This window comes from Perna viridis, chromosome 5 (genome assembly GCF_037379345.1).
Source record: "Perna viridis isolate PV_CMFRI_1.1 ecotype Kerala chromosome 5, ASM3737934v1, whole genome shotgun sequence".
NCBI classification, from domain to species: domain Eukaryota; kingdom Metazoa; phylum Mollusca; class Bivalvia; order Mytilida; family Mytilidae; genus Perna; species Perna viridis.
Window position 1 is genome coordinate 37,645,262 of NC_142449.1, and position 27,766 is coordinate 37,673,027.

At 32.0% G+C, this 27,766-nt stretch overlaps 1 protein-coding gene across 1 annotated transcript; it reads left to right on the top strand.

Annotated features, from left to right (window-relative positions):
• The first annotated feature begins 33 nt into the window (after positions 1-33).
• LOC148617334 (peroxisomal biogenesis factor 19-like) lies at positions 34-19,752 on the top strand. The gene is made up of 8 exons (XM_088584974.1): positions 34-253; positions 7,489-7,568; positions 10,083-10,257; positions 11,713-11,798; positions 12,092-12,244; positions 13,689-13,865; positions 14,472-14,516; positions 15,782-19,752. The coding sequence occupies exons 1-8, from the start codon at positions 151-153 to the stop codon at positions 15,854-15,856; spliced, it is 894 nt and encodes a 297-aa protein (XP_088441100.1). The 5' UTR covers positions 34-150; the 3' UTR covers positions 15,857-19,752.
• The last annotated feature ends 8,014 nt before the right edge of the window (positions 19,753-27,766 follow it).

The following is a 27,766-nucleotide window of genomic DNA, read 5'->3' on the forward strand; positions in this document are numbered from 1 at the left end:
ATACGAAAAAGAAGAAATAAATGATTGGGAAATGAAGACAATAATCTTTACCCTTATCATGTTAAAACCATTTTAAAAAAAGATTTCAAAATGATTTAAGCGGCTTCCGTCTTTTCACGCACGTAAGGAACGAAATCTGTATAAGGCGTGATGGAAGGAGACGAAGGTAAAGAGTCAACAGACAGTGCTGAAAATGGGACAAAGTCGACCATTGTTTCGGAAGAGGATGAAGAGTTAGACTCATTGTTAGAAAGTATGGAGATTTTTAGTGGGATACATATATACTGAAATCCCCTTTGGCCAGTTTGTTATTCGACCATAGGCATAGTCCATATCGGCCATGGTTTTCGATAAGCAATCAGTTAAGTAATTTTATTGGTATAAAAGTTGGATTTGATTCATCATTTAATAATATGATGAAGGTGAAACCTTTTAATGCTCCCGAAGAAACATTAATTAAAAACAACTTTGATAATTTTTGTCAGCTCTGATTTGATATTTTATACTTAAAACCTTCAAGGATGGCAAATTTTGTAATAATATATATTTGTCCTAAAGCATTATACTGAATGTGGTGGTCTGATATGTTTATTAGGCCAAATGTCCGGCATTTGTAAGGAATTATTGGTTGTCATGGTCCGAAATGTCTTTGGGTCGTATTGTCTGGCACTGGTTAACATTATGGTTCTTATATATGCGAAACATCTGCAAAGATTTCTTTTGTTGCATTTAGTTTCACTTCATTCTGTTCCATTTTGTATGGTTAAATTATGTTTTTATAACAATTTGATTCATTTTATCGAATTGATTCATTTCGATTCTTTCTTTTATCAGTTATTTTCGTTTTGTTTTGGTTCATTTTCATTTCGCAATTTTTATAACCAGAGAATTATGGGTAATATTGATTACGTAATTTTCATAAACATCTGGACGTCATACTGCAGACTATAATGCCAACCCTATCTTGGAAAATCTATGATTCAATTTGTATTTATTTATCAAAACTAGCTAATATTTTCCGAAACTGGTTTGGCTCTTAATCACACATTTACAAGTATGCGCAAATGAAGCTGCCATTATGCTGTTTTTCAGCTCCTGAAAATGCAGGTACAAACCGGATATTGATGCTTTTTCTTGCCATAAGTATACAGAACCAAGTTGATAATACAACAATTTTCATTGTCCTTATACATACTCATATTGTCATGATCTGAAATATGTATGAGCCCAAATGTCCAGCTTTGGTAAGGAACTGTGTGTTGTCATGGTCTGAAATGACTTTTGGTCGAATTTTCTGGTATTGATAATGTCATTTTTATAAACATTCAGGTGCCATGCTTTGACCATCCCTATCTTAGAAAAAGCTCAGGTTTGATTCATATTTAATCATTGAAGCTAGTTTATGTTTCCTAGACTGGTGTGGTCCTCAATCTCATTTACCAAGTATACGAAAATAAAGCTGCCATTATACTGTTTTAAGCTTCTGATTTTACATACAAAAACCAGATATGATGCTTTTTCTGCCCATAAGTATCAGGGCCCAGTTGATAACACAGCCATTAACACTCCCTTTGGGAGCTTATTAATCATAAATATGGGGAAAGCATTTGGTTGGTTCACTCTTAAATAAACTGGATTCATTTCATTTACCACCTTTTTTAAATTTGATTTAGGATATTTTTAGTTCTAGGCACTGGCAAATTTGAATTTTTAACTGATTAAAAATTTTTGGGATTGGCAAAGAATGCCTGGTTTTAGCACAATTCAAAGTAAGATTTTTTGAATATACCCAAGAGGTTCCAAACAAATAACAAGTATATCTTTGAAACATTTTGTATAGTGGGTGTTTTAACTACATTTTGAAGTTTCAGTATGTAGAGATGACTTGTTTATACTCAAGTGGTCAATATACATGTATGAATTTTTCGATGAGTTTCTATATATTTGAGCCATTTTGCTCACCTATCAACATGCTTCTTTTGTGGTAAAATTGTTTAATTACAGTATAAAATGTTTCATAATGGGCAACCCTCACTATTATAATCATGTGCACTCTAGAAAGGTATTTGTTGAAATTAATTATTAAATATTCACATATAATTGGTTCTTGCCAGCACCTTAATACATGTAGGTGAGATGATTGAAAGTCTCAGCAAGTCAAGGAAGCTTACCTTCCAATTTTTACAAGACAATGCTGGTAGAACCATAAACTACTCTTTGTAGTAACATCAAGTATAAGACCTTGTTGTGACACATATTACTAATATGGAAATAAAATTACTGTTCCTAGCATTTTCTATAATTGTGTGCATCTCTGATGAATAGACTTACAGCTTTCTCAATATATTGGATATAATATGGGTATTTTCTATACACACCTAAAGAGTTGAACCATACATGTACAGTCTGGCATTTTTAAAACGTACACACTTAACTTCGTAATATTTCATGCACCAGGGAGGACTGTATACAATATTTTAAAAATGTATGGACAAAATATACATGTACATGTATACTGTGTACAAGATTGCTATGGCCGAACTGACTATGGCCAAGATGGTAGTAATGGATGTGAGTAGAAGCTGTCAACCAGCTTCTTGCTCATCTTTTGACAACTACTCTATTTTTTTTAAATGGGTGAACTCTTGCGAAACTCTTATTAGTTTACCTACATGTAGCTGCTACTTTCTCCTTTTTTCCCTGCTACATATCAAAATTGACATGATGCTCATCTGGTGAAGGGAGACACAATGGTACTGATTAATGGTGGCCACAGGTGTAGAAAAAACTTAAGATAATCAAAACTTTTTTTCGCAACTCATGCAGGATTTATGAAAAAAAGAATGTTGTCTACATTAGGGGATGCTTTTGTGAAGTTACCCGCCTTTTAAAATTGGTAAAACTGTTTCCTGAGTGGGGTCCCCTTCAGCTTCAGCAGCTTTTCTCCTTAACCTCGTAGCCTGGATAATATTTTTGTTCCACAAGTTTTTCTCAGATATATATTTTTAGTGACCCTAGGGTAGCTTATGATATTGACCAGGGAACCAGATTACTTTTCTCTTAAGGTCATGTGAGAAATTAATATGCTTGGGATGGTTGGTGATTGTTTGACTGTCACCACGTGACCAAACAGTCTGATGAAACAAGTCATCAAATAGTGCAAACTTATTATGCGGACTTCTAAATGAAATGAAAGATGCAAAATTTCTCTTGCATGCTGGTTATGGTATGAACTATGAATTTTATGGTTATTTTTAATTCTTCCCATTTCAAGTTTCACTCCTTTCTATTGACTATGGTCTGTACCTAGAAACTTGATCACGGATGCTTGTGAGTGCTACTGTAAAATATTATATCTGCTTAACGAAGCAGGATTTCATGTAATGCCTAGGTCAATTTCAGCTACTGTCGTGGCTTCATTGACAAAAACTGTTTTGTTATCATATTTCATAGTTCATTTCTTTTATTTATTGTTTTTGATAAAAATGAAACTTTCAACTTTTCAGACATATGTGAAATTTCAGTTGAGTTATATTGACCCCCCAAAAAATAAAAAGATTTACTATTTTTTTCATTAGGATTACATGGAGAGTATTAGTAAAAATCAAATGTAGGGAAAAAGTTGCAGGGCATTTTATAAAATTGATATTTATACATGTACAGTATATTTGGAGCTTTTATGGAAAATATCAACTGTAAAAGATAAAAATTTGTATTTTATCATACATTTAATACTGAAATTTAATAATTTTATATTATATTTTCAAAATATAATATAAAATTATTACCATATTTCTTGCTGGACATGTAAGTTTTACCTGAGACACCATAATTTTATTTATCAAATAGTGAGTTGTATATTACAGATAACAGAATCAATTTCAAAGGATCCATACCTGGCATACCAGGTATTGGAGGTATGCCTGGTATTTATCAGACTATGCTGCAAGCTGTACTGTACTTAAAATATTACTAACATCCCTGGCAGTGTGGTCAAAACGGCTTGAATTGTGGAGATACTTTTTGTTTTGACCACCACTGATCAATTAGCATGCAATGATCCATGGATGTACTTTAGTCCTACAACATACGTATTGTATGTCCTTGGTACAAAAAGTACCCAAATAATGTTTTGATAAATTATTCATTATTATAGTACATGTACATGTATGCTAATTTCTGAAATACGAAAGTATGTTTAAATGGTTTTCTGTTTCATAAGGCTTAAAATATTTTGCTATGTTATCAAAAATTACCAGTACATGTACATTGTATGTATTTTGCATTTCATTGGTTATCATAAAGTGTCTAAAAACTTAAGCTGTGTAATCCTGGGTCGATTCTCTTTTCACTAGGCAGTGTTCTCCCCACTATTTTTAAATACATGTAGCACAGTGCTTACTAGCATAGCACAGCTCTTATGGCATTTCTCCAAAATTATAGCACAGCGCCCATAGTACATTCTAACTAAAAGTAATTACTGATAGCACAGTGCTAAGAAATCATAGCGCTGCAAAGTACAGTGCTGTAATGGCCAGGGGAGAACACTGCTAGGTCCGGTCAGTTTGGAATTTTTTTTTCAATTTTAATTGATCCTGATTCACCAATTATAGTAGTGTCTATATTTCTCTGTGCAGGCGGTATATAGGAATCATCCTGTCTCACTGTGTCCGCCTTTCTGTCCACATTGCTTGTAAGCAAAACTCAAGTGATTTTGATGAAAACAGGAAGGTTGGGGTATCATATGCATATGTGCATGAAGGAATATAGTTTCTGTTGGTGGGACTCCAAAGGTAGATAATGTTAAAACCTAGGAAGCACAACTCCTACACTGCTCAATGCTGGGAAGATGACTATCAGTATTACTTCAAGTAGTCTGTTTAAACATTGCAATCTTGTAATTTGGGGCAACTGATTCTTTACATTTATCACATACTATGAGGTGAAATGTTGCATGAAATGTAATGAATATTCAGTATTGCTGCATTTAAATTTCACAATCATATTTAATTTAAAAGGAATATCATTCCCCATAACTATTGCAACTGACATTTTAAACAAACAAACATATGCTAAATGTAATTATTTACACAATAGTTTCTTCAATATTTAGACCTGTTAAATTGACAGTATTTATGAAGTTGATTTTGCAGTAGAAATTAATTATTAACAAGTGATTGGCTGTCCATAAAATGGTGATAGATCCAAATGGGAACCATTTCTCTGATAACCCTGATCAGCAGATTGAGCACTGCTATCACTGCATTTAGAATTTCCGCAGAAATTTAAATGGATATCTTATGTTAAGTCAATACAACTGTACTTGACGAAAATGGCTTGAGTATTATTTGGGAAGGTCAGATTCCAATGCAGAGATTGGCTTTGAAAAAATTAATTACACAACAATTACATGATCAATTTATCCAACAGTGGTTTGCCCAAATGAGCAATTCATCTAGAGGTTTTTTCTATTCAGAATACAAAACCGAGTTTGGTTTAGAAAAATATTTACTAAAGTTGAAACAGGGCGATAGGTTATATATAGCAAAACTGAGATGCTCTAATTTAAAGATTCCCATTGAAATGGGGAGGTGGACAAATACTCCAAAAGAAGAGTGAATTTGTCATCTTTGTGAAAACGGTCTTGGGGATGAATTTCATTATCTTTTTGTTTGTAATAATCCAGATTTAAAGAAATTCCGTAAAAAATATATTCCTCAATACTACACTGTAAATCCAAGGGATCACAAATTAAAAAAGCTGTTAATGTTTTGCCATGTTGAACTTTACAGAAATCTTGCAAGTTATTTAAAAATTCTTATTCGTACTTTATAAATTATCTCATCCAGTGTATACTGCTTATGTAAATGCTTTCAAATTATGTGGTTTAGTACCCCTACATATCATACTTATTATAGGTATACTGCGTTGTATTCTCCCTGTATTTTGACTTAAATATACATGTATGTGTAAATGTATTTATATCTTGTATGGACTTATACGTTATGTGTTGCTTTGTATGCTATAATGTGATGTTTGTGTTTATATGATGTCCTCTTGTACACCTTTGTGTCTGAGGTTTGAATAAAATATTGTCTTGTCTTGTCTTGCTAATTACATTAGGCTTACCTTGGGGTTAAGTATGACAGGATGTAGTTAATGAAGAAGATGACACTTCTCAATTGGCTTGGGGTAAATTACCGTAATTAACAAGCAGCACCTCTCCATTTTTTGCCCTAGTTAGGACACTGCATTAATCTTACAATTAGGCTGTGGAATAATCATTTGATTGTTTAATTATTTTTATATATTGTATGATTGTTCAATATTACTAATATTTATACCCCAATCAATGTAAATGTACATATCTACATGTGTATATTAATCATTGTAAATAAATATAAGGTGGAAGTATGTTTTATAAAACATACATATAAGTTATGATAATTGTAGAATTATGAACATATATACATCGTATGTACATATGTTTGTTTGTTGAGGTTTAACGTCCGAGCAGAAATATTTTTGCTATATTCAGACGATGAACATGAAATTGATGATAAAATGAACATGAAATGATGATGATATGAAAAAGGGATGGGACACAAGGACAATGGGGTCGACAAATTTTGATTGCCACTGGAAATAGGGAGAGGTGGGTAGGGTCGGGCAATTTAGACTCCTGTGGCGGAGCCCTATGGTTCCTACTCCGTGAGAATACCACAGTAGGGTTCTTTAACGTGCGAGGAACGTGGCATCTTTCCCAACACGGTGCACCACTATGGTTTGCGGTCAGGTTTTCTGTATTATAGCATGACAACCCCAGCATGTAACACGCCAGGGGTACCCCATTCCACCGCCTGGGGCACACATCCCAGTTGCTCTGTGGGCAGAGCGCCCTAGCTCCAGGCTAGGGTTCTGAGCACTATTTAGTTGCCTCTTACAACAAGCTTAGCGCTGCTGCAGGCCTATTCTTTTAACACCCGGACCTGCACGGGGCTCGTATGTACATATAGTTCCATAAATGTGGCAACCAATTTAATTCTACCAGTATTTATCACAGATTTTTTTTGTCACCCAGATATACTGAAAGAAGAATTTTCTTAAGAATTTATACTGGAACCATTCATTTAGATTTCTAAGAATATCAATACCTAATTTGAAGATGAATTCTGTCAAACATTTTCAAAAAATGTTTAAAAAATTTAAAAAATACCCCCTAGAAATTGTAGTTGTGTTAGTTACTGATGTAATGAGAAATCCAATGTAAAGTTTCGTATGATATTAGGCTCTCTAATGGATTGAGGTTTTCTAAGATTTGCTTATTCAATTATTCACACTTGTACATGTTTCTTAAAATTACATGCATTTTGCACCAACCGCTTTGGTTTAAACACTTTTATATGCATGTTATATCAACTTAAGAACACTGGTATTAAAGCATTGAAATAGTTGGTAGTCTAAAATGTCCATTATTTTTATTTAAAGGTGCATTGAAGGACTTTGATGACATTAAACAGAAAGCGACCACAAAAGAAAATGACAAGAAAAATGCAAAGTCAAAACAGGTACTAATATGATAAGTTGTGATTGATTGAAAGTTGTTTTTTGTATCCATATATTCCTTTCAGCCTTCATTGGCCAGATTTGAAAAAAATATCTCCTATTGAAATATGACCTGTTTTGATGGTTCCCTACTTTGTTCCATCTCACTTTTATTGATAGATTTCCATTTAAAAACATCACTTGTTATTTTGTAAGTATCTTCCTGGAACAAAAAAACTTCTTCAAATACATGTATTGGAGTAAGAACAGAAATTGGTGGACTACCAGTTGAAAATTATATCTTGCCAGACTGAAACATAAACCCATTAATTAAAGATTCTTTTGAACATTCAAAATATAATGATTTACAAATGATTTACTCTTGGTACACACATGTAAAAAAAATATTGGCCTAGACAATGACTGACAGTTGCAAAATAAAAAGGGTATAATACAATTCAAATCATATATTAAAAATGATATATCTGACGACTTGATGAGAGAAGCAAGATTTCCTTATAAAAATATAGAACCTTCATTAGACAGTAACTTCTATTTACTCTTTAATGAATTCTCAATCATGTCAATTATACTAAATTTACTAAATTTCAAATCAGTGACCATAGTCTTGGAATAAAAAACGTGGTTATGATAAAATCCATGTACTGAAAGGCTATGCAAAAATTGTGGCATTATTGAAGATGAAGCACATTTTATGTTTAAATGTAAAGTTAATCAGAATTTGAGAGACTCTTTGTTTAAAAATATAGAATAAGATAATGTAGTTTTCTCAAAGATTTTGGATGAACGAAAATGAGTAAATTTATTAAATCCTGTTTCCTGTTAGGCATGTTAGAATTATTAGCTTCTGTCTGAAACGGTCATTAGATCTGAGGAGTCCTCAATGAGGACAGAAGTATTATCATGGGTCATTAGATCTGAGGAGTCCTCAGTGAGGACAGAAGTATTATCATGGGTCATTAGATCTGAGGAGTCCTCAGTGAGGACAGAAGTATTATCATGGGTCATTAGATCTGAGGAGTCCTCATTGAGGACAGAAGTATTATCATGGGTCATTAGATCTGAGGAGTCCTCAATGAGGACAGAAGTATTATCATGGGTCATTAGATCTGAGGAGTCCTCAATGAGGACAGAAGTATTATCATGGGTCATTAGATCTGAGGAGTCCTCAATGAGGACAGAAGTATTATCATGGGTCATTAGATCTGAGGAGTCCTCAATGAGGACAGAAGTATTATCATGGGTCATTAGATCTGAGGAGACCTCAGTGAGGACAGAAGTATTATCATGTATCATTAGATCTGAGGAGTCCTCAATGAGGACAGAAGTATTATCATGGGTCATTAGAACTGAGGAGTCCTCATTGAGGACAGAAGTTTTATCATGTATCATTAGATCTGAGGAGTCCTCAATGAGGACAGAAGTATTATCATGGGTCATTAGATCTGAGGAGTCCTCAATGAGGACAGAAGTATTATCATGGGTCATTAGATCTGAGGAGACCTCAGTGAGGACAGAAGTATTATCATGGGTCATTAGATCTGAGGAGTCCTCATTGAGGACAGAAGTATTATCATGTATCATTAGAACTGAGGAGTCCTCATTGAGGACAGAAGTATTATCATGGGTCATTAGATCTGAGGAGACCTCAGTGAGGACAGAAGTATTATCATGTATCATTAGATCTGAGGAGTCCTCAATGAGGACAGAAGTATTATCATGGGTCATTAGAACTGAGGAGTCCTCATTGAGGACAGAAGTATTATCATGTATCATTAGATCTGAGGAGTCCTCAATGAGGACAGAAGTATTATCATGGGTCATTAGATCTGAGGAGTCCTCAATGAGGACAGAAGTATTATCATGGGTCATTAGATCTGAGGAGTCCTCAATGAGGACAGAAGTATTATCATGGGTCATTAGATCTGAGGAGTCCTCATTGAGGACAGAAGTATTATCATGGGTCATTAGATCTGAGGAGTCCTCAATGAGGACAGAAGTATTATCATGGGTCATTAGATCTGAGGAGTCCTCATTGAGGACAGAAGTATTATCATGGGTCATTAGAACTGAGGAGACCTCAGTGAGGACAGAAGTATTATCATGAGATGTTTATTTTGTTGTTGTTTTATTCATGCATGTAATTCTTGCTGTGTTGTGTTTGTTTTGTTCTGTCACAAACATAATTATTATTTAGGTTTAATGACAATAAAGTTATTTGATTTGATTAAATAGCAGAATTTTTGGAAAGGTTATAACATCTTTTATTTTTTCTGCAATTAATTCATGAACATGAACCATAGAGTTTAGCATTTTCTATATTAGTAAACAAATTTCATTGTTTATCAACAAAACCAATTCAACCTTTACTAGAAATAAGCTTTTGAGTAAAGGCTGAAGGTGCCGCTTACACGTTTTTCATAATATTTTAGATAATCATGACATTTCATAGGCCCAAGCAGAAATGTGACAAGTATATATAATTTTTCTTGATTTTTTTTATTTTTTATATTTAGGCTGTTCAGCAGCCACAAGCACAGGCATCCAATGATCCTCTCTCAGACATGTTTGCAGAGGAGTTTTCTGATGAAATGGCCAAACAATTTGAAGAAGCCATGAAAAGCATGGCTGGTGGAGACACAGAACTTGTTCAACAAATAGAAAAGCTAGCTGCTGCTGCTGGTGGTGCAGGTACACAGACTATTGTTTGGTTTACCAGATCTTTATTCTATGTACATGGTTTATTCTTTACTATTGGTTAATGGTTTGTGATGTACTGATTATAGATACAGGTTTAAATTAATGGGTGTGTAGAACATTAGATAAACTAATGATGACTAAGAGGAGAAATAATGTTTCAACCGATTGAGGTCTGTTTTAAACTCTCCCAAAATCTTGAATTAGAATAGGTGAAAATAAGTGTTCATGGTTTAATGTCAAAAATAATTTGTAATACCTTCTCTAGAAACATATTTTACATTTGTAACAAAAATCTTATACAAATGTAGTGCAATAAGATTTTGGGCCCTGATTTTTAAATTGGTCTACCTCCAAGTTCTAAGGTCCAAAATTCAACTTTGTTTTGGAATTTTGGACCATAATAGGTAAATGTTATCTCTCATATTTTATGCCTCCACAACTAAAAGTTGGGGGTATATATTTTTAACTCTGGTCTGTCCATCCATCACACAAGATTTTGCATGATAACTCAAAAACACTTACTCTAATTAAATTGAAACTTTAAGAAAGTAGGTAGATTCTTAATGGGAAGCTCCTTTTAATCTTTTTTGAAATCTTCCAGTTTTTGTGGTTTTTCATTGATAAAAAGGGTGGTGTTTTCCAGTTTTCACTCAATAACTCAAAAACACAAATCCTATTTTTTAAGTTTATGACTTTTGAAAAACATTTTCATCTATACAGTATATATGTTCTTCATGCCCATGTACATATTTATGGAGGATTTGTAGAAACTCTATTTACCAGCTTAACACCTCTGTGAAAAGTTGCTTATTTAATTATATTGCCTAAGTGTCAATAGGCAAATCTTTCATGTACACAGGCATCTTCTGTATCTCCTAGTTACATCGACGTTTCTAGGGTAGTCCTGCTTTAAGTAATTATTTCTAATCGGTCTTGTCCATGTGCTGGGGTCTTATTTATGTTCTATAACAACATTCATTCTATGTAAGAAACCTATGCAGTGAAAAAGTTAACGTCAATAAAAATTGAGAGAGTAATGAAGCTTGTTCAGTTATCGAACTATGCTGTTTTATCAAGCTGAAAATTATTTATAATGTACAATATTTCTTGCAAAGAACAAAGTTTTCTTTAGGTTCTGTTTTTGTTTCCTGCCTTATCTTTATTTAAGAGGGGTGGGTATATTGTGTGCTATAGCACAATAGCTTATCTTGTGCTGCACTGACAACTGGAACAAGAAGAAGTACCTTTATTCTGAAAAAAAAAACCACTGAAATATGTAATTACATGAATGCGAATTAAAAATCCTTAGCAGTTCCGAAAGGTGTTGTCTAAATGGCCATAGATGCATTTATTTTTTTCTCTTGTTCTGAAGTTTATTATTTCTTTTAAAAGAAGTCTAGAAAGTGTGGAGACATTGTGAACTATATATTATATTTTTGATTGTAGGTGATTCTACCGAAGCTCAACAAGAATTTGCAAAGAATTTAGCTCAAACCATTTCTAGTCTGGATGAAAATTCAGAAGAGTTACAGGTAGTTCTGAAGAATAAAAGTGTACATAATGTACACATCAAAATTAAGTTCATGTCATTATAAATATGATAAATGATTTATTTTCCATTTTTGTTGTAAATTCGAAGAACCCTTTCAGTAATACTTTTGTGATACTTTTCAAGTAGTTGTCTTATGATTTTTGAAGTATAATTTTATTCAACATTAAGCCATTTACATTAACAGTGCTAGATTAGATTCTGTCTGATCTGATTTAACACATCAAAATATGGTTCATTGCCAGTTTGAGGAATTTTTGGGGTATTATTTTGCAGGGTCAGATGTCAGAGGATGATTTGATGAAAGCCTTTACCTGCATGGGTTTAGAAGATGGACAAGATGGATTCATGCCAATGATGCAGGGAATGATGAAGTCATTGCTATCTAAAGATATACTGTATCCATCTCTTAAGGAACTTTCTAAAAAGGTTAATTAGTTGTCATGTTGCTATAAGGCTATTTTAATATTGGTAAATCCTTTGCCCTTAGTTTTTATATGACAACAAACAAATTGCATCATATGATGTTATTGTGCAGTCATCAGCATCTGCATTGTGGTCGACTGGAGACACTTGTAATAACTATAGTTGTTGCCTACCAATTGTTCTGAAATTTTGATGTGATTTTACTAACCACTAAAGGATTGTTCATATATAATTTGTACTTTGTGTCCCCTACCTTTTTACAAAAAGGGTAAAAATAGGTGTTTTATTAAAACCTATGTTGAATGTTAATTTTTTTCCTATTATAATTATTCTTTTTTTATTGTGTCCCTTATTTAATTCTGGTAAACAAATGAATCAGCAGATTTTATGTGTATTGAACTGTTTCCAAGTATATGGGGTCAAATTTGGACAATGCCCCAAAAAATTTTATTGGATTGCTCATAAAAATCCATGTTTGCATTTTTCAATCAAATTTCAGATATCTTTTACAGTTTTGAAAGGGGTTATGCCCCAAAGAATTGATGCATTTTTTTGGACCGATTTAAAAACAAAATTTTCATTGGATTCCTCTTAAAATGCCCACCTGCATTTTACAATCAGATGTCCGATATTTCTTACTGTTTTCCTGTTAGAAGGAGTCAGAGGGGCAACACCTGAAAAAAGCAACTTTTTTATTTTTGGTCTGATTTTGAAAATTTTTAATTTAATTTAAAATTTTGTGCAATATAGAGTCAAAACCTTTTGATGTGTCCATAGTAAATTGTAAGTCCTTATTCTTTAGAGTGTCAAAAACTAATAGAGTGTCCACACTTTCCCCAACTGTTCAGGCTTCGACACCTGAGGTCATATCATGCTGTCCTTGGTGAAACTTTTATGGAAATTTTGTTCATGCTACAATTTCCATGAGAATCAAAACCCTCCAGTGCTAACAGCACATTGGTCACTAATAAGCAGTTCATGATAAGATATGCGGCATGATATTTTACAGTTTTGGTATGTGTTTACAATCTTCAGTGTGATGCCTTTACCTTTAGCTCAATGATTTTTTTCGCAAAGCCACTAGACTTGACTTACTAAGTAAAACTTCTTTTTTTCTTTAACAAGTAAAGAATGTCAGTCGGCTTCAACCAACCTTTTGCTGAACAATTTTCTAGGTTGAACAGGACAATCTTTCTTTTGATTGTTCATTATATTACGTTTATTTATTTTTTTATCAATTTTACTATGGCACATGAAAATTGAATGAACATTTTTTCCTTGGAACTCTTTGTATAAACAGCTATCTGTATCTCTTAAACACTTTAAGTTTCCCATCAATACTCGTGCTTCCTGAACATTGTAGAGAGTGTTATAATTAAATATCAGAAAAAGTAGTTGTTTACTATGAAATTAACATATATTTTGTTTTTAAAAATTTTTTTTCTAGTACCCACATTGGTTAGATGAAAATAAAGATAAAACAGATCCAGCTCAATTAGAAAAATATCTTCAACAACAGACACTTGTGGGAGAAATATGTCAAGAGTTTGAATCAGAACAACCATCAGATTCTGAAGAAAGAAAAAAATTAAGATTTGAGAGAATAGTGGATTTAATGCAACAGGTTCCATTCTATTCCTTAAATTTTAGAAATAATACTGCTTTTTACTGTAAAATCGGTAATAATTGTGGGGTATCAATTTTCATGATGTAACCAGTTTTCGTGGTTAAGGGGAAAATCATCAGTTCATAGATTCTTGAATTTGTGGATTTGACAACTTCATAATACAAATAAAAGATTAATTTCCTTTTCGTTTGGAACTAAATTTCGTGGTTTAATGAACCAACGAAAACCACGAAAATTGGTACCCCACAAACAATGATACTTTCACAGTATTTGTTTGTTAGTAGTATTAATTCTAGAAAATTTAAATTGTAATAATACAATAATTATTTTACCATGAAAGTACAATAGGTTAGTTGTTTATTTGTGACAGTAGCCTTTGAGATATGTAAATTTTTTTTAAGAAGAAAGTTACTTAGTTCATAGAAACAGTTTTTGACAGAAAGTAATTATTTTTTTGTTAAATGATATATTAAATGACCAGTTTGTTCCTCAATTATATATTTTTGGCTTTCTCACTTCATCATTGAACCAACAGAGCAAAACATTACACATAAAAATCCAATTCTTAAGTGTTTTATGATTATTTTTTATCAATAATTTCAGATGCAGGATTTAGGTCAGCCCCCAAAGGAAATAGTAGGTGATATGGTATGTATGCACATTTTTGGGTCACCAGTAGATAACAGTTCAAAAATTATTTCTTATATATAACTACGCACCACTTGCAAATGGGGACTGTAGTTATTTCAGTGTTAATAATATGATATTATTATGTGATGATATCTGTATTGGGCTTGTTATTGGTTCAAAACCAGCTGTATTGGCCTGATACTTCCCCATTTGCCAGTGGTGTAATCTCCAGCTAATGGACCTTGGATTTCATAACTATTTCTGATTTTTCTTTGTTTGTTCATTCACAATTGCAGATAATAAACTCTTTGTGTGCTGTAGGCTTTTTCGTTCTAAATATTTTGTAATTGAGAAGTTCTGAATGACCCAGATTATACTAATGTATTTAAAATCGGTATTGACATATTTTGTTTTGTATTGGCCAAGTTTCCTATTTTATATTACAAAGTGAGTTTTGCTCTTAAAAAGAATGAATTAAAATGGGTTATATTGTGTTTTGTATGATTTGCAAAAAGCAGAGAATTCACATTGAGTACTGTGAATACTTAATTTTTTTTTCATTTCGCATGTAATTTTTAATACCAAACTAAAATTTTCGTAATGTACATAGAAACCACCATGTCTGTTTATAAAAGGTTTAAGTAGGGAGTTACACGAATGCCATACTACGTTAGTTTGATTTTATTTATTTGATACTGATGAAAATGTGTGAATAATTAAGTAGTAGTCTTTGTAAGAATCATGCAAAGTCTGTAATATGTGATACACCCTGAAAAAGGCTACACATTTTTATTTTTGTTATTAAGTTTCATGATCAGTCTATTTGATGAAAATGTATAATTATTGATTCCAATCTGTCTGCTCTTTGGAGATAATCCACATTGACAATCCAACAGCTTCTATTGTATTTTATTGTCATTTACAGAGTTATCTCTCTTAATTTTGAATTCTACAGTACATTCTGTATAATTTTTATCTCCTAAGATATATATGAAAAGCCACATATTAATTTCTGTTAGTATAACATTTTAAACAAAATATCAAAAATTAAAAAAAATATGTAGGTTTTCCAACGATGAATCACATTTTGCATGATTCTTATGTGGAATGCTACTTAATACCTCTTATAGTAAACCATTGTAACAGCAGCATTACATGCAGTCTCATTATTTACTGGAACTATTTCTTTGAAGGACTGTTTTATTAGTTACTATGCATTAAAATAAGATTTTCCTTGGTTTATCTATGTATAAGACAGTTTTTTACTACATTTATTTTATCAGGCCCCTGGTTTAGACTTTGATGAGAATGGACTACCCAAGATGCCAGGGACACAGCAAGGTTGTATTGTAATGTGACATTTGAACCCAAGAATACATGATAACTGTGATAATAACATGTGATATCAGACAAAGGATTAACTCCTGGTTCTTATGCCATCAAGTCAGCTGCTGTTTCATCAAGATACTTTTTATGTGATTGTCCACACAGGTTATGTTAGGATTAAGCAAGGTTTTTGTTGAAAGCATTTCTCATTCCATTAAATCTATATTTTAAGGTTAAAAAGATTTTATAGCTTAATGAAGATTTTCACCATCATAGATCATGATTAAAAAATCACCATCATATAACCATTCTTCTTGATTATGTTTTCAAAATCACTATCCAATAATCATGAACATAGATCATACTTTTATAACTGCTATCCAATAATCATGAACATTGATCATGATTACATAATCAAAATCCAATAGTCATCAATATTGATCATGATTCCATAGTTACTATTCAATATTCATGAAATTTATCATGATTCCATAATCACATTGATCAGCATTCCATAATCATTGTTTAATAATTATTAAAATTGAACATGATTCTATAATTACTGTCCAATAACCATCCATGTCGATTATCATTCCACAACTAGTATCTAATAATCATTATTGAAAATTATTTCATAATCACTATTCAGTAGTCAATTACTGTCTTAATCATGGATGGATGTTCTGTATTCTTCCATGTATTCCACACACTTTTTTTCAACTTTTTTCTTGCTTCAGGAAGGGGGTGTGTGGTATACACAAAAACATGAGAGTTTCTATTATTCCAAGAAGGGGGGTGTGAGGTTTACACAAAAACATGGGAGTTTCTATTGTTCCAGGAAAGGGGGTGTGTGAGGTATACACAAAAACATGGGAGTTTCTAGATTTGTTTTTTGGAGACATTTCAGGAATCAGAATCAAAGTTGTCTACCAACAACAACTTCAAGCTATTTTGTATTTTTGAGAACAGTTTTATATGAAATAAACAAAAAATTTACTGCTATTTAATTGTTGTTTTATCCATCAATGCTATTTTCTTGCATTTTATAGTTTGTACAAAAAAACTACTATTGGCTTCTTATTTCTCTCTTAAAACATGCAGTCCCAATTATAACTTCTTCACCTGTGTGCAGTGGAGTGTCAGATATGCAATAACAGGAATGCCAACCTGTCTTCATGTCACTAAATCTGTTATCCTCTTGATGATCTATTTCAAATAGTCAAATGTCTATACACAAGCTTGGCAAACTAAAACACCTTTTTTTTAGAAACAGTCAGACTTGACACAATTGTTTTAGTGATACACCTGATTTGCATAAGAACAGGAAATGTAAAACATTTTAGCTGACTTTTAGAATGGATTCAATACATTACAGTATTTATTAAATGGCTTGCAAATGCAGGAAAACATAATAAGTACTTTTATTTAAAAAGATTAATGATGAAAGGATATGCATTCTAGGCAATTTACCAGAATCTTGTCCTTGCTTTCCAATGCACATTTTACACAGAAACTAACTTTTTTCATCAATTTCCCTTGCAAAGAATGTGTGCAGTTTACATGAATGCGCAGAATACACTGAAGAATATAGTAATAACTTTTATACATAATTAATGTAAAATGTAATACTGTTCACATTTAATTTAGTTATTGTTTGTATATGCATACATATTGTATAATGTAAACTGAGCTTGATAAGCATGCTTGTTGATTTTTTATGGGTGTTAAATTTTTTTTCTCGTCTTTCCTTCTACTCATAAATCCACAATTAAATGTAGCTAGTCAATCACTGCATACAGGTATTTGTTTTTATACAATTTAAGTACCAGTTCATATTAGACACTGCTTATGGTAAAGGTGATTCATTGTAAATAAAAACCCACTGAACAAATTATGCTTTTCTGGCCTACTTATGTTTTAGTTTTATGTAATGATACCAGTAGTCTTTCCTTAAGAAAAATTCTTTATTTTTTAGAAAACCATACATTCATCTACCACTCTATTCAAGCAATCAAACCAAATCAGGAATGATAATTCTTGCAAAGTGATGATTTTATACACAATCTTTATGATTTTTGTCTCGAAATTGAAAGTCTGTAAGTGTTTCTGAATAAGTGAATTCGGTGGGTTTTTGACATGAATCACCTCCTGATTATTATGAAGATTGCTACTTATATGGCCATACAAAAAAAAAAATGTCTAGGTTCTCAGGCCACCTATAAAAATGGGAGAGGGTGGCTTTTTTTGTCAGAAGCAAACAGACTAACTTTTCTATGAAAATTTTATGATACATACTGAACAAAATGATAAACATTTACTGTATAGTTAAGAAAATGTTGATGTGGAGGAAAAGCTGTGTATGATACTACATGGCAACAAAATCTTCCTAAAAATAAAGTTTTACATGACATTATTGGCCATGTTTTATTCTGTGTGAAATAACTGCATCTGCTTAAGTGTATTGTTCCCTCCTATCAAACGCTCAAACAATCATGGTAACATATTTATAAAACTGAAACTGTTTTCCGGCCCGAGAACCTACACTATTTTTTGTGAAGCCTAAATGGCATGTTGATTTGTCAAACCCTTACTTGTTCAGTTCAATTTTATATTTATAAGAATCAAAGTATTATATGTTACTTTTGTGTTATGCATAGCAGCAAATACTTCACTGAAATATTTTGTTTGTGACCATTTTTAAGGACCACGCATATCAAAAAATGCCTTTCTAATAATTTTCTATTGCAATTAGATTGCAAGGAAAATGAAGTAGCTATATCCATGAAATTTCACTGACTATTCAAATACCAAAAATGATATTTTTCTTGTTATAGAGTGACAGCTAAAAAAGTCAGATTAAATATTGGTTTGCTATAACTTTTTGTGCAACCGCAAAATTTGGTGAGAATAAGGGGCCATAAAGGGGCCAGAAATTAAGTTTTTTGTTTTTTTTCCATTGATGTATAATAATTTGAGTAAACGGGAATTAATTGCATTAAAATTAAGTGCCATATCCCAAAAGAAAGGTTTGGATTGATTTTGAGTTCAGACATTTAGGAATAAGCGGCCGAAAAGTGACCACTTAGTTAAGGTCAAATTTTTATCCTTTGTCAAAAAAATATTTAATTATAATCAAGTTAGAATGGTGTGTCCATACTTGCCCCAACTTCAATGTTCGACCTGTGGGGTTGTATTAAGCTGCACCCTGCAAAGCAATTAATTTCATGCAGATGACAGGTGTATACTTTTCAGAGTCACTGCACATGAAAAAAAGGCTTTTTTGTATAATTAAAATGTCTGACCAGCATTTGAAATATATATGTGTACTGCGAAAAAGTTCCTACTTTGTGAAAGTTCACTCTTTAAACTGCACAAATTTCATTCAATATTTATGCAAAACATTAAAAAAAATACAGTGAAACATTTTAAATCTCAATTGGACGTTTTAGACAGGTTTTAATTTCTTTACACTTTATTTTTAAACAGTAAAAATCATCTGCCATTTTATGAAATTTTGAATTCGACCATGTATAGATCCTTTAAATTTTAGAATGAAGTACCATACTTCCAAAAATAACAAAAACTTTGACTTTGCTATAGGAAAGGCACCCTGAAACTCAAGTAACACAATACATTTTATGTCTAGCACAATTTACTTTCCTGGAAGAACTCTTTCTGCAAAATACTATTGTATTTAAAATTAATACAACAATGTATAATATTTACCACATCCTTTTGTTCACTGTGAATTTATGTTTTTAGAAAGGTACTCGTCGAAATGAATATTTTAATGGTGAAAATGTACTAATGTGTTTACATATTAATGTGTTCTGTATGGTTAATGATAGTTATTGAGCAAAATGATTGTTAAATGATTGTAAGTATTTTTTTTATTCAATGAGCTGAATAAACTGTGGTTTTAAAAATATATGCAAATTGTTTTCAATTTCCCGTAGAGCATGGAACCTTGAGTGTCATTAATTGTATAATATAGTATATTAATGCAAAAATAAAATTTCATTCCATTGATATGATTCTTGAATATTTCCAAAGAAAAAGAACACTCTGAAGCTGTGACTAGAAGAGAGACAGTAGTTTAGAAAATCACTCTGACTTTGTTCTCTTTAAACAGATTACTAAAACTTATACTTTTGTAACCGTATAATAAAGGAAAAAATCCAACAATTATATAAGAGAAACAAAAAAAAGTAATTATGTGAGTTGCTGCTTTTAACAAAATATACAAAGTATATATAATATATCGAAACCCATATTAAAATATTTAAATGTGATGGAATAAAAGTGTCATATACATGTGAATGTGTAAAGTCAGTCAATTATATGGTTATAAATTATAATGTTGTGCTATGTATGGGCTTGAAGGACACTATGTAAATAGTGGTATTTAGTGAAGTCGTTGTAGAAGAGAGGTGCGCGTTTGATGTCGAATTTGAAAAAAAAACCCATCAAAGTCACTATAGCAATGTGTGTTTCGATGAATATGTCAGCGCAGCAAGGGAAAGAAAGGATTGAAAAAGAAAACAGTTAACTTTGTAAACAATACGGTTCCAGCGAGATTCGAACTCGCAACCTCCAGTTTACTAGATTGGCGCTCTTTTTATTTTCATAAAATTTTATTCACGTAAATACATATATAAAATAAATTTGGGGCTAGTCTCTTAATAATTCACTTTTCACGGTTTACATTTATTTTTCACAAGTAAATTCTTTTCTATCATATATTGCAGTCCACATCTAAAAGTCAATCACATTTTCATCACAAAAACGTAAAACAGGATTTACATTCAAGTAATATTTTCAAATAAATAATAAACTTGTTTCTGTTTATAACACATAAATGCATAATTCGCATGCCTATTGAGTACAGATTTAAAATAGGATAAAATGTCTACAATCTTCTCATCTTTCACGGCTACATTTATTCTTTTAAAAACTGTATTAAGAAAATAATAGTTGGTGTTTTTATCCACTTAAGTAACACAGAAAATTAAAATCAAGCATGACATAGTTTGCAAAAGTCTCGTACAAAATGTTATATAAAACGTCCTTTAAAAAGTTATTAAACTGAGTCAATCATCTACACGAAATAATAAGATGCTCCGAGTCCTCATTCACAGCATTACACACCGGTCACAAATTTTCAACAGTAATACAATATCTTAGAAGTCTCTCCATTGTAAATAATACTCTGTGAAAAATTTTAAATGATGAATCAGTACAATCATTTTGTAAAAATGGAACATTCTAAATTCTGAACTTTTTGTACATTAAAATCAGTAAATACTTCACACCAGCAACTAACAGCATTTGGCACTTTTTTCAAAAGTATTCCATGAAACATTTTTACCTTACTAAGTAACAATGATTTTTTACCATTATCATTATATACTACATTTAGAACAGGCCTATTACAGTAATGTGCATTCTCTTCAGCCAATAATTTCCACTCTTCTGGAATGCATAGTTTTATATACTGCACTGTTTTTACAATTCTATAGGCATCTATCTCAGGCAAAGTTTAAAAAACAATATATTGTACATATTTGTCTTTCAAAAAGCCATTTTTACATTCAAATGCCAAATCTTTAATCTTAACTTTGTCTGTATTCACAAATGGTTTCAGATACAACATTTTACCCTCGTTTTCTACCATTGGATTGTACATCAATGGAATATCAAATACATTTTTTCACATTTATATCAATTTCCATGAAAATACGAATCTGTCCCCAAGCATATAACGTACACTTATAAAAATCTGGCAAATTTCATAATTGTCTATAATAGAAATAACAAGATATGACAAAATAGTATTTCAATACCAAGGTTCATGTTCTGGACCTTTGATAAGAAATAAGTGCATTTTAATCGTTATCCAACAATCGACTTAAAAAAAATTGAAATATATTGCACATTGCAATCCCAGTTAAATTATAACAAGCATTTTTGTCTTTGCTAATCCATATACCTAAAAGCAGAAGAACCACATCACACTCTTTAATATTCCAAGCATTTAATTGACGTTTTGATATTGTTCCTGTACCCAATGCCAAAATTTCAGATCGATCTTTATTCAACTTGGCCCCAGGTGCTTGTTCGTACAAATGTAAAACTCCAAAAGCTTCATTTACTGAATTTTTGTCAGACAAAATCAATGTTGAATCATAGAGGTGTTAGGAATTTGTATACCATGAATTACATTATTCTTCTTTATCATAATACTCCGAGGTTCAACAACTAACACATACAACAAAGCAGATATTGGATACTCTTGTTTCACATAATTCTTCAATGGAATATATTGAGACAGAGAACCATTACATTTGACAGTGCTGGAAATGTCATTGTACAGAGTTTTGATCCAAGAGATAAATCGATCCCCAAATCCAAATTTATGTAAAACCGAAGATATTCATGACTAACCCTGTCAAATGCTTTTTCATGATCAAGTGTCAATAAGTAACACTCTTCATCATCTATATCCACTAACTCAATTATGTCTCAGACACTTCAGCAGTATCAGAAATATGTTTCCCTGTGATACAACAGCTTTGTGTAGGAGATATAATTTTAGGAAGAACAAAGGATGGAGTCCAAAAGGCCTTGTTCTGCCTTTTGAAATAATTGATAAACAAAATCGTCATCAATTAGGAAGAAAACTAAGTATTGATGTAACACATATTGTAATTTTTCAATTTTATGCATTCAATTTGTGATTTATAGAGTAACAATACAGAAACGAACGTACAAAAACCGCCTGGAAGGCTATTCTGTAAATAAAACAGCATTTTTCACTCTTCTGCCTCTTATTTTATAGTGAGATCCAGCGTTAACGAAAAAAATTGAAACTGAAAGTGTGCATTTATAAATTCTTCCTACAGGAAAAAAGGATTTTTTGGTTAACGCTGGATCTCTATATGGATTTGACAAAAAAACCTTCAATAATCACACTTAAAATCGCTTTAAAAATGTTTAAGTCGTATATTACCTGTACTTGTATCATGTGATCTCGCTAACTGTCACATAATTAAGCACATGGCCATCCGTGTAATATACGCTGAAGTCCTAATTATACTGTAGGAAGTGGAGTAGATATATTTATTAAAGAGCTTTTATCTCACCTTTACGCCAAAGAATGAAATAGTCTGAACTATACTTTGATCAGACGTCAATTATGATGTGGCCACTGCTATGAAGATGCATGCATGTACGTGAATGCACTTACATACTTTGAACTGCTTTACTGTCTTTTACGTGGGATTTTTTGTCTATGGATTTAATATTTGAATAGTTTAAATTCTTTTTTGCCCTGATAGCCGTTTAAACCTCATCGATAAAACAGGGGCGGGAGCGTGACGGGCGTGCGCCACCACCTAAAATTTGCAAAGCATGGGTTGTCAGCGGTAGATTTAGGTGGTTGAGGTTGAAACTTTAATTTCTCGTTAATTTTACCACAAAAGATATCTACATTGCACTCACACTGGAAGAACATTTTAACTGTGCGTCCCCCCAATCTAAAATCCTGGATCCGCCTCTGTAAAAGATTTTTCTGCATTATGGTTTACTTTTGCGTGAAAATGAAAGGCTTTAAATAAGCTTGTATAAACATTAGTATATAGAAACCTGTAACACGCTGTCTAAAGATAATTTTGTTTGTAATAAATTCTGAAACGCATTTTATTTCCTTAGGCGATCTGGCGAAGTTAGAAACTGTTATAACATCAAGTGCGAATAAAGCTTTTTACTCTGTCCTGTTTTTATTTTGAAAGTAGAAAAATTAAAAGCCGTTTGCTTTGTTTGCCTGTTAAAAGGTCCAGGCTCTGGGTATTTATCTATTGAAATGATTCAGCACAGTTCTATATAACAAAATTATTTAAACACTGCTTTCTTTATCCGGGAAAAAAATTTCAATATACATATACATTTACAATGTGCACATATTAAACATGTCCTTACATGTTTTCGATATTGCAAATTTAATATATGCAAATTGCTGGTAAATTGTATGCAACCTGGTGTGTATAAAAGCCTGTTGCTTAGGTTTCTTGTACATAAAGTAAATATTCCAACATTTCTTTCGTATTTAGTGTACACCTACACATACCCAAAAATATGTAGAAACTTAAAATACCCGTATTTATATCAAGAGTACCTGAGGAAATGCTTGATGCACCGCTCATGAGGAGCATGGATGTACATGTGAATTCTTCACGTTCATGTGTAAATGTCTGTGCTTAATAGCCTACATGTAGATTTAGTATTTGTTATAACAGTTGTTATATGATATTTGTGTTAAACAGTCCTGCATGTCGTGCTAATTGTTGTCTGCTGTTCAGCTTTTTGTCGTCTTTTTTTTTCGTGTGTTGCAAAAAACAGGGGCGTCGCGGGTGGTGGATTGGATGGGGTGCGACAATGCCTTATGTAGGTTGACAGGTAAAATAAGCATGGTCTGACCGTGAACCAACTGATGTCTAGTGGTATGAATATTCACGTGACATTTATTGAAATTAGTTATCGAAGCTAAATTTAAGATATGCCAAGCTTTCATGCATTTTAGCGGAGATATGGTTCGCATTGATGTTAATCTTCGGAAACTCTACAAAAGAAGACCCCCTGTTATTTTTATCCGAAAGTGAAGTGCGTTACCTCTGGGCTTCTTAACTTCCCAGTTTCATCACCATTATTTTGACTGATGAATAACGACAACTTCGAAAGCGGCAGGATTACAGCTTCCATCGGGAGACGGACAAGACTTTAAAATCAACATTTAATAGACTAATAGGCCTAAAATTGTTCAAATCTGATTTGTCATCTTTGTTCAAGTTTGTCATACAATGTGTCATAGATTTAGATAAAATTTTATCTTCTATACTATCATTGATATATTTTAACACAGGTGTCAACCCATTTCAAAAGTAAAGATAAAATTCTACAGTCAGTCCATCTGGACCTGGTGTTTTTCTTTTTTTTTTTCACACCTTTCAATGAGTTTTCTGTTTCACTGATAGACATTTCTTCATCACATTTTAAAAAATCAATATCATAGACTTTAAACTCAATTAATTGATAGTTCTCCAAGTGTTGGCTTCATAAATTTTCTTTCAATAAATACAATTTCGTAACCAAATTCTTGTTTCGGGAAACAAGAGTGACACCATCGACCCCACACTGCTTTTCAAGTTCATTTATCATATCATCAACATTCACAGAGCCAATACCACTCTCTGCGTTTGATATCAAAATATGATTTTCTATCGTACCTTCCTGGTCCACCGTTTCCTAAAGTTGCCATTGGTTATTAGTCAGATCTTTAAAAAGTAATCGAACAAACGGCACCTACCGCCTTTTTCTGCACCGCAATAGCAGTAAAGGGGGCGTTCAACAAAGTACTTTGGAACATATATACATCACTTTACATCGGGAAAAAAATTATATACAAATTCGTGACGATAAACTCACCGAATTATGGAAAATTTCTGGACGACACAATATTTGCATCCTGCGATGATACATCCAAAACCCGATTTCTTCTGGCGCACTAACCAACTGGGCTATAGAGCCTTCGATAGTAACGTTTAGGAAATAAGCATGTTTTAAGTATAAAAAAGGGCAAGTATAGTAATATGAAAAAAAATACAAGAGACATATTTAATGACATACACCAAGTTTCTAATATTACACGTTCAGATTCACAAAATGATTAACCACACAATACCTTTATGTCTGCCTTTGTGTATATATCTACACTGTTGTATAGTATTAATTCATTTATTTTAATAGAAAAAGTTATATATGCATATACATACATGCACTTGTTTCGAAGATATCTACATATCAGGAAGATCACCGAATCATTTCAAAGAAAACAATATTAGCATATAGATGTTCTCTATATGTTATTGACGTCGCATTCAATAACTTGTTCCACAAGTTGATGATTTCTTATCCTTAATTTCGAACAAATATAAAGTCTATTTGCTAGAACCAGCTAGTTGTAGCCTATTAAGCGTCAAAACAGGAGGGGGAAAAGTGAGAAATGATTTAACTGACAGAAAGGGCCCAGCCATCGAGATTTTAGTAGAATGGCGCTCTTTTATTTTCTTGATAAAATTTTATTCACTGAAACACATCATATAAAAGAATAATTGGGCTAGTCTATATATATACAACAAAAGCAGAGGACGCTTACCCTACCGGTGCACCTGGTCCATGCTCCAAGTTTTTAATTGAGTTCGAGTTGCTCTTTAACTTTTGTATGTATTATTCTAGTTACTTTATGTTCTTGGTTGTGTTTGTCGGTTTTCCATGTCTGGTCTTTGTCCCTGTATTACATTCTTTTGATTTCCACTAGAATCTTGATCCCCTTGATTACTTTTTCATCACAGATACGCAAAACGGGATTTTCATTCTTCAGTTCTTTTTCTGTATATTATAAATATATACATAATAAGCATGCTTCTGAAGAACAGATTTAAAATAAGAAATAATGTGTAAAAAGTTTCTCCTCTTTCACGGCTAAATTTACAACAAAAAACTTTCTAGCAGATAAAACAGTATTAACAAAATAAAAGTTAATGTTTTTATCTTTCTTGACTAAACCAAAATAACATAGATAATTAAAATCTAACGTATTGATAAAGCTTGCTGAACTATTACACAATGTATTATGTAAAAAATCTTATAAAAAGTCTTTGAATCGAGTAAAACATCTACCCGAAACATTAAATGTTCCAAGTCCTCATGAATATCATCACACACTGAACACAGATAATCGTAAGTAATGCGACATCCCAATAAGCTCTTCTTGGTAAATAAAAATTTTAAATGATGACTCAATCAAATTATTCGGCAAAAATGGAAAGAAACATGGTTTAATTTTTTTAAATATCAAAATCAGAAAACATTTCACACCAATATTTGACAGCATTTGGTTCTTTTGATAATGATTTCAACAACATAGAATAACATAACCTTGTTTTACTAGGACAAAAAAGAGTATTTTCTATTATTAACATTGCATTTTATATTTAAACAGAGATTTGTACTAACAATTTCATTTTCTTCTACCAAATGTTTCTTCTCATTAGGAATGCATTGTTTTATACATTGTACTAACGTAATAATTTAGCAGCAGATACCTCTGGAAACTTTTCAGAAACAATATCTTGAACAAAATCATCTCTCGTGAATCCTTTTTTACATTCAAACACTAAATCTAAAAAGTCTGAATAAAAAACATATTACCATTATTAATAATCAATGGATTAGTGAAGAAAGGCAGTTCAAATACATTATTCAAATTGATATCAATTTCAATATAATCACGTGTTTTCCCCAAAGAAACAGCACACATTTGTAAAACTCTATGTAATGCCAAAATTCTTAATCCGTAAATTGTTAATTTATAACTTCTTGATTTGTAAATTGTCAATTTGAAATTTGTAAATTGTCTATTTGAAATTCGTAAATTGTCTATTTGAAATTCGTAAATTGTCAATTTGTAACTTGTAAGTGTGTAATTTTACATTTTGTACATTGAAAATCTGTATTTGCAACTTTGAAATACAACTTTTTTAACTTTGAAATTCTTCATTTGCAACTTCGCACTTCGTAATGCGTTTTCCGAGACTGGTAAATCATTTAAATGTTTTTACTTTTTAACTCGTCACTTTAAACTTTGACGATGTAATAAACCACGTAAGATTGACATGTCACAATTGGTAGTTCGTACTCTGAAGTTTTGTGACGTGAAACATGTGTATTTGAAATGTCAAAGTATGCTTAGTTGCATTATATGCTAACGATCATTATGACGACAGATGGCGCTCGGGATTGGAAGACAAAAAAAGACGCTGCTGTCCAGAACGATAATTAAACGGGTTGGTCTTAAAACAGGACAGACATTTTTTGATACATTTTTT

Bases quoted from the DNA above. Each gene is read 5' to 3' on its own strand.
- LOC148617334 (XM_088584974.1), top strand. From the start codon at position 151: ATGGAAGGAGACGAAGGTAAAGAGTCAACAGACAGTGCTGAAAATGGG. The intron at 12,245-13,688 runs GTTAATTAGTTG...TTTTTTTTCTAG, and splicing joins TTAAGGAACTTTCTAAAAAG to TACCCACATTGGTTAGATGA. The intron at 14,517-15,781 runs GTATGTATGCAC...TTATTTTATCAG, and splicing joins AGGAAATAGTAGGTGATATG to GCCCCTGGTTTAGACTTTGA.